Raw genomic sequence first — 8,654 nt, 5'->3', positions numbered from 1 at the left:
TTCAGTGATGCTTCTAGCGTCTAATGTCTAGTATAGTATTCCACAGTGATGCTTCTAGCGTCTAATGTCTAGTATAGTATTCCACAGTGATGCTTCTAGCGTCTAATGTCTAATATAGTATTCAGTGATTCTTCTAGCGTCTAATGTCTAGTATAGTATTCCACAGTGATTCTTCTAGCGTCTAATGTCTAGTATAGTATTCCACAGTGATGCTTGTAGCGTCTAATGTCTAGTATAGTATTCAGTGATGCTTGTAGCGTCTACTGTCTAGTATAGTATTCCACAGTGATGCTTCTAGCGTCTAATGTCTAGTATAGTATTCAGTGATGCTTCTAGCGTCTAATGTCTAGTATGGTATTCCACAGTGATGCTTCTAGCGTCTAATGTCTAGTATAATATTCCACAGTGATGCTTCTAGCGTCTAATGTCTAGTATAATATTCCACAGTGATGCTTCTAGCGTCTAATGTCTAGTATGGTATTCCACAATGATGCTTCTAGCGTCTAATGTCTAGTATAGTATTCAGTGATGCTTCTAGCGTCTAATGTCTAGTATGGTATTCCACAGTGATGCTTCTAGCGTCTAATGTCTAGTATAGTATTCAGTGATGCTTCTAGCGTCTAATGTCTAGTATGGTATTCCACAGTGATGCTTCTAGCGTCTAATGTCTAGTATGGTATTCAGTGATGCTTCTAGCGTCTAATGTCTAATATGGTATTCCACAGTGATGCTTCTAGCGTCTAATGTCTAGTATAGTATTCCACAGTGATGCTTCTAGCGTCTAATGTCTAGTATAGTATTCCATAGTGAAGTTTCTAGCGTCTAGTGTCTAAATATAGTATTCCACAGTGATGCTTCTAGCGTCTAATGTCTAGTATAGTAGGTTTAGATTGACGGCAACATCGTAGCTCCAGACGGTTTAGATTCACGGCAACATCTTAGCTCCAGACGGCTTAGAGTGACGACGACAACGTTGCTCCAGACGGCTTAGAGTGACGATGACAACGTCGATCCTCTTGTAATGCACACTGACAACATTATTAAGCTAATATATATATATATGAAACAGTGTTCTTGACATAATGCAACGTCTGTATTAGAGCTGATGTTGACACCAACATTCTTCACCTAACAAGATTGACGATCGCATCCCTACATCACTTCTTAAATATGTGAAACGAAGGGAATATTTACCACGGGAAACTAAGGGCCTGCTTAAACGAACGGTGGTTTTTCATCTCTGAATAAAAATCACTTACGCACATGAAGTAAGAGCTCATTACCTAGTTTAAAAACGACAAATACTGGATATTTAATAAGGTATACAAAGAAGCAGATTGTGTCACACAATGGATTTTATACACTGTATAATGAAAGAAAATACTGTCGAACTCCACACCGAACTATATTCTAGACGCTAGAAACTTCACTATGGAATATTATACTAGACATTAGACGCTAGAAGCATCACTGAATATTATACTAGACATAAGACGCTAGAAGCATCACTGTGGAATACCATACTAGACATTAGACGCTAGAAACTTCACTATGGAATATTATACTAGACATTAGACGCTAGAAGCATCACTGTGGAATACTATACTAGACATTAGACGCTAGAAGCATCACTGTGGAATACCATACTAGACATTAAACGCTAGAAACTTCACTATGGAATACTATACTAGACATTAGACGCTACAAGCATCACTGTGGAAGTCTGGAGCTACGATGTTGCCGTCAATCTAAACCGTCTGGAGCTACGATGTTGTCGTCAATCTAAACCGTCTGGAGTTACGATGTTGCCGTGAATCTAAACCGTCTGGAGCTACGATGTTGCCGTGAATCTAAACCGTCTGGAGCTACGATGTTGCCGTCAATCTAAACCGTCTGGAGCTACGATGTTGCCGTGAATCTAAACCGTCTGGAGCAATGATATTGCCGTCAATCTAAATAGTTTGGAGTAACGATGTTCTATTAAACCTCTGTCGTCAACCTAAGCCTTGTGTATACGATGTTCTAGTCAGTCTAATGCGCTTATAAATGATGTTCTAATGAAGGTAAAAAAGCTGCGTCGTTGTCTCGGTTTAAGTCGAGAGAGGAACTTACAATAGTCAATTTACAAGACACGTGTTTTGGAACAATTGTTTATCAGAAACAGCCAGGTTTTATTCAACAGCAAGGCTCACTGGGTCGGTGTAGTCGCCTTTTCTTAATTGACAGATACACCAATCTATCTATCCGTACATATTGAGTTTATGACTGTTTACAATGTACAACAGATTTATTATACTTTAGGATTACTACAACCTAACTTATCAAGAAACAAAACTTTGTACACAACATTGACGGAACAAAAAACATTTTATACTGATGGACAGTCATGTATTTATGTGTATATATATATACACACACACACACTGAAACTTCTAACAACACAAACACGGCGAAATGTAGAACCCTAGCGGTGGTTTGCCTTTCCTTACTAAGGTATGGGATCCACAAGAAATATGAAGTACATACGTATGGCCTATAATCTATCTATATTTATACGCATGCGCGTATTTAGGTGCATGTGTATACATATACATACTAATATAAATAATACTAAAAGATAAATAACTCCGCGTGCCCAACCAGGTCACACCACACAGGTATTTGTACATACTTATCTATAAGGAATGGGCATCACAGACGCGCGAGCCCACGCAACCCACTAGTGGGACCAAAATTAGGCAGGATCTGGCGCCGGAGAGCTGAAGTAGACGCCTCCACAGTATAAGGTTAGTCGGCAGTGGCGACGCAAACAACAGTGGTTGTATCACTCGGTCCTCTCAGATCTGCAGGAGCACAAAGGAAAGAATTACGCTTACCATGGATTCTCTAGTGTTCACACCGTATAAAGAAATAGTTAACGCTAGTTTTGATCACAGATTGATACAAACCTGCTCACCCTTGCTCTAGGCCAGCCGCCTACCCACCTGAAGTGGCGCCAGAACTCCATTCACCTCACACCTCACAGGGCGTGCGCGTGCCACTGGCCCTTGTTCCCTGTCACTTCCTCCAACTGACTCTTGAGTACGCTTAACCCCATGTAGGAGGAGGTAAATAAGGGGTGGTTTCAAAATTTATACCGTAGGTTTGTATTGTGCACCAATAAAACTGTCACAGAAATATCTGCAGATACTTAAAAAAGTACAATTGAATTAACTGGAAGTGCTTTGGAAATGTAAAAAAAAAGACATTACGTTGAGAAAAAAAAAACAAATAAAGAAAATAGATTCCACATAATCGTCCTGTCATCTAACTGATTACTGCAGATGTTCCACCCACAAAACGAACAGCTGTAAAGAACGTCTTTATTTCGTTAATCCTGGTTAACTATATATTCCTGTGTACCTTTTGATGAATAATTATGTGAAAAATTATTGACAAAATTAATAAGTATATAAAGTGAAAAAACTTTTAAAACAACGATTGTTATAGACTACTAAAAATTAATCAAAGTCTTAAACCATGATAAAATATAAGTCCAAACTACTTTGGTATGTTTAACAATAAAGTGGCAAAACACAAGAAATTTTTTTTTAATGAAATTTTACAACAGATATAACCCCATCTAACGGAACACTTAAAAATCACTAATTAATAATAAATAAGTAAAATAATAAAGCAACAAATATTAAACTGTAAAGAATATTTAAGCTTTTATGTAGGATTCAAGTAAACAACAACACAAACACACATTTAAATTAGTTGGTGGCAAAGTAACAGTGAGTTTGAGAACTTATAACGCTAAAATTTGAAGTTCGGTGCTTGCGGTGTGAATAAGGCAGATGGCTTATTATAGACACTTGTGCTCAATGAACCAAAAAAAAATCGGTTTTCATTTTTCTTTCACACAGTGTTGAGTGTGATACAAAGATAATTCCTGGACTGCTAAGTTTCTCTGCTAGTTTGTTATTCGAATAACTGAAATCATATTTTTGTATGTGTCTAAGACCATTTCAAACTGCGTGAAAAATATATATAAGGTCGAGTTAAAATGTAAAAATCAATCTACCTTTCAAGTATTTCTTCCTCTTAGTTCCTATATTATTTAATAACCTTTCAAGTAACATAAGCTATATATATATACTGAGGGTTGCATACCTTATTTTAAAAACGATTTTGGGCATGCAAGTCATGTGACGTCCCAGCCGATATTTCGTTGTGGTGGATCGCCATGTTTCAGAACAGTATTTTGACATTGTTAGGTTTTTAGTAGATGGTGTAACGTCATCGAAAATTGATCGCTTTTGGCCAGGGAGAGTATTGTGCCTTTCTAATGCACAATATTTATACACTCAGATCATAAAGAAGTGTTCAGGTCTGGGTTTAAGAATTTCAAACACATGGGATATCCATTGTACTTAATGGATTTGAAAAGCAAAAGAATATGAACCAGCTTAGGGCTCTAGGACCGTCCAGAAAGAGACCTGTAACAAGTCGTACATTAGCTATGGAAAGCACGGCGTCATGTAACGGGTGAGAATCGACAAACACAAAGGTTGGTAACAAAAGCTGTGCCCGTATCTCAGGCAATAGAATTTAACACATTCAAGAAGGATCTCTGTCGGGAATCGAGTATGGGTTCATCAAGATAAAGCTTCCAGTCATACCTCCCTTTTGGCCTTAAGCAAATGAAAAATAAAACACGCATTCGTGCTAGTCCATATGAAGACATACTGTTAAGTTCCGGACGTAGCGCTGTGGATCTCAGTTCGATGGAATTGTCGAAACGGAAGTAGAAAAATATCATATTCGTGACTAGATGGACGATGAAAAGATTCCAGGGGGGAATGGTGTGCTTTGGAAATGACGGCCTTACTTTGCAAGGATATTGTCTAGATTTACGGTGGCCAAATGGAGCATGATCAAATGTAACAGTGCAGACTGTAATGACAAGAGACTGTAAATACATCGGGAGGGAGAGGCTAACAAAACGGCGTCCCTGTGCAGAGGTTGACCGGTGTGTCAACTCTTGAGAGAGAAAGGTGTGTGTGTGTAAGGCTAGGACTCACTGGAGAATGTTCCATTAAGTCAAGAATGAGGCGTACTGATACAACACAAAAGTCCAAATTCATAAAATTACAAATGAACACTAGATCATATACATTGTTAATTCACCCCCCCCCCCCCCCCGAGGTCAATCCACTTGTGGCCAATTACATACGTTAATGATAAAGTACATATTAATGTGATATATTCGGAATATCTTTTATGTTTGTTATATATAAAGTAATTAAATGACACGGTGAAATGTTTCTTTAAAGATGTTTGACCCGAAGAACGAGAAATTCATATTAATCCGCTCAAGTACTTACTTGTTATGTCATAAACTGATACACAGACTGTGTGTGTGCTTACGTTCAAAATCAGTTATTTTTATTTAGCTTTATCTATACCACTTTAGTGAAGAAAAATTTAACTTTATCCAATCCACTATCTAAACAAAAAATCAGCTGTGGGAGCGTAGGGAAAAAATCTATAATGAGGCACTACTTTTGGAGGAAAAAGGGAAGTGAGTGGCGAAGTAATACAGAAGATTTGGGAAGTTTAAATAGCACAGTATCTGATGCTTTTACACCTTTTAATTATTTTGTTTATATATTACGTACATATACACGGGGTGCGATTTAGGGAGTGTGATCGCAACCCCCTCCCTCTTGCCTACATGCATGCTACATTAAAAACTTTATCAATATGATTTTAGAATTTTTTTATTATCCAAATATACCACTATATTATAGACAAAAACGGAAGAAGAGAGGAAAGTAAATGTCATTAAAACTCATTATATTGTCTCTTCCCTTTTCTTCAAAAACAAATCGAAATCACAAGGTGTGGGTACTCACGCTAAGCAGTCAGATGACATTAACAGCTGCACTGGCATTCCGTGATGACAGGGTATATCACCGGTATCCACCTGCACACGTGTCGCTTCTCCCAGTTCTGGCAGTGCCACCGTAGAAGAGTTTTCTTCACCGAATTTCGTGGTTTGCAACTCATTCCTGGCGGGAAAGAGCACGAACTCTTTTGGTAACACATTCCTTCACGAATCCATTGTGGCCAGAACCGAATCCCGAGGTTCCTCCACGTGCGAACCACCGGACAGTAGGTGAACACCCATAACATCTTCTTGAACTTGCGGCGTATCTTTTTGCCGAACTTTAGCCGTAGTTTCGTGCCGTCCGGTAGCGTGAGAGAGTGGAGCTTCAAGTCCTTGATTTTTGACGGCATCCGACGTCGACGTCGAAGACGACCACGATTATTGCCTTTGAAAGTAATGTGTTCAAGTGTGCCATTTGGATGCTTTATGCTTTCGATCGGTCGATAGTGACTCATGCACTCCGGATCGAAGTTCTTACCCATCAGGTTCCTGAGTTTAAGGTAGTTGAGATCTTCTGGTAGAGGATCGTACTTCTTGTCAGTCGATTCTATCAGTCCTATGATGGGAAGATCTTGAGATGGCTTAGGACGTAAACGACCCGGAGGCTCGTGCCGGGTTCGCTGATCTCCTCTAGCCACGCAGGCCAGAATTACGGTGGCCAACAACAGGCGTAAAATGTTACTTGTGGAGTTGAGCCGTCCCATGTCCTGTCTGAGGAAATATTGTTTCTTCTGCACTCTGCTTACATCTCCGCTATCGTTTCTGTAAAATATCCAGAACACTGCGACTGTCATATACTCACGTTAGTCATGTAGTACAGTTTTTTCTTCTCTCTCTCTCTCCTTCGTGCGGATTTTCTCTTCGTTTTGCTCCGATCGTTACAACGCTCAATCACTAAATGCTGCCTTATTTCTTTCGACGCACATTCATAAGCTGCTGTGAAAAAAAAAACAAAAAACTCCAGTACGCCAGAAGCTACGGCAACCAATAAAGAACACGCATTTTCGTGCCGCTTCTTGCGCCCTCTTCTATAGTGATACCACACTAGCGTCAGACGGTCTAGACTCGGTGAGCAGCTCGCCCTGTTTTTAGAAGGGTCGTCCCAGCTCGTTTACAGATGGAAGTAGACCTGGGTGGTGGAGGTTCACCTGACCTCAGTCACATGCGGCCAGCTGGATCAGAGCTGTGGTCGTTCTCCACAACATTAGAAGTGACCTGACTCCATAGTTGAAATGACCTGACTCTATAGATGAAATGACCTAACTCCATAGTTGAAATCACCTGATTCCAAAGTTTCCATCTTTTAATTCTCAGTCGAGCTCTAAAAAACAACGATCACTTTTAGAGAGTCTTTAACACTTAGAAACAACAACTAAAGACAACGACAACTTTCAGAGAGTCTTTAACACTTAGAAACAACAACTAAAAACAACGATAACTTTCAGAGAGTCTTTAACACTTAGAAACAACAACTAAAGACAACGATAACTTTCAGAGAGTCTTTAACACTTAGAAACAACAACTAAACAACGATAACTTTCAGAGAGTCTTTAACACTTAGAAACAACAACTAAAAACAACGATAACTTTCAGAGAGTCTTTAACACTTAGAAACAACAACTAAAAACAACGATAACTTTCAGAGAGTCTTTAACACTTAGAAACAACAACTAAAAACAACGATAACTTTCAGAGAGTCTTTAACACTTAGAAACAACAACTAAAAAACAACGATAATTTTCAGAGAGTCTTTAACACTTAGAAACAACAACGATAACTTTCAGAGAGTCTTTAGCACTTAGAAACAACAACGATAACTTTCAGAGAGTCTTTAGCACTTAGAAACAACAACGATAACTTTCAGAGAGTCTTTAACACTTAGAAACAACAACGATAACTTTCAGAGAGTCTTTAACACTTAGAAACAGCAACATAACGTGAGTAAGGCAATGGAAAAACTTCCACCACTCCCTCCTCCTAGGTGACAGTGTGTGACTCTAGCCTGTGGAAAAGATGAAGTTATTCATGAGCAAAAAGTGTTATGAGAGAAGGCAACTTGAAACTAACAAATTTACGTATCTTAGACAAGTTCACATTATTTTCAATATTCCCTGATCGTATTTCATGAAATTATGGTTACTTTATGAAGCTATGTGCTTCTTGATGGAAGGAATATGTTAAGTAAATTATTCCAAATAGAATCCTGCGAATGTAAGAAGGAAACAAAACTTTATTATAAAGTTCAAGTACCGTCGTTTAACCACAACTGGGTAATGAAAATCGTGTAGTTCTGTTGGTTTACAAAATATATATATATTCATGCATAAGTGGTCCAAAACCGACCAATAGTCTCTTTTCGGTCAAGTACCAAGATCTGAAACTCAATGAAAGAGATAAACCCAGATCTCCAACAGAGTTGCTGTTTTTATATAGGCCACGAAGTTTTGTAAAATATTGTGAAACTGGTGAGGATTCAGAACTGTAGTGAATGTAAGATATTTGTGAAACTGGTGAGGATTCAGAACTGTAGTGAATGTAAGATATTTGTGAAACTGGTGAGGATTCAGAACTGTAGTGAATGTAAGATATTGTGAAACTGGTGAGGATTCAGAACTGTAGTGAATGTAAGATATTTGTGAAACTGGTGAGGATTCAGAACTGTAGTGAATGTAAGATATTTGTGAAACTGGTGAGGATTCAGAGCTGTAGTGAATGTAAG

General features: G+C 38.6%; 1 protein-coding gene across 2 annotated transcripts; it reads right to left on the bottom strand.

The window, feature by feature from the left end:
• Nucleotides 1–1,727: 1,727 nt before the first annotated feature.
• Nucleotides 1,728–6,811, bottom strand: LOC106476209 (noggin-2-like). 2 transcript variants are annotated; one of them, XR_002609102.1, is made up of 3 exons: nucleotides 5,901–6,811; nucleotides 2,672–2,843; nucleotides 1,728–1,952 (listed from the first exon to the last, which is right to left on the bottom strand). XR_002609102.1 is itself a non-coding variant. In XM_013936875.2 (2 exons), exon 1 carries the CDS (start codon nucleotides 6,727–6,729, stop codon nucleotides 5,920–5,922), a length of 810 nt encoding a protein of 269 aa, XP_013792329.1. In that variant the 5' UTR covers nucleotides 6,730–6,811; the 3' UTR covers nucleotides 1,728–2,843; nucleotides 5,901–5,919. The 2 variants fall into 2 exon arrangements, 1 of the variants encoding a protein (XP_013792329.1); XM_013936875.2 differs by having other exon boundaries at nucleotides 1,728–2,843.
• Between the last annotated feature and the right edge of the window lie 1,843 nt (nucleotides 6,812–8,654).

This window comes from Limulus polyphemus, unplaced genomic scaffold (assembly GCF_000517525.1).
Source record: "Limulus polyphemus unplaced genomic scaffold, Limulus_polyphemus-2.1.2 Scaffold10053, whole genome shotgun sequence".
NCBI classification, from domain to species: Eukaryota; Metazoa; Arthropoda; class Merostomata; order Xiphosura; family Limulidae; genus Limulus; species Limulus polyphemus.
The sequence above is the reverse complement of the archived record's forward strand: the minus strand, read 5'-3'. Positions and strand labels throughout refer to the sequence as shown.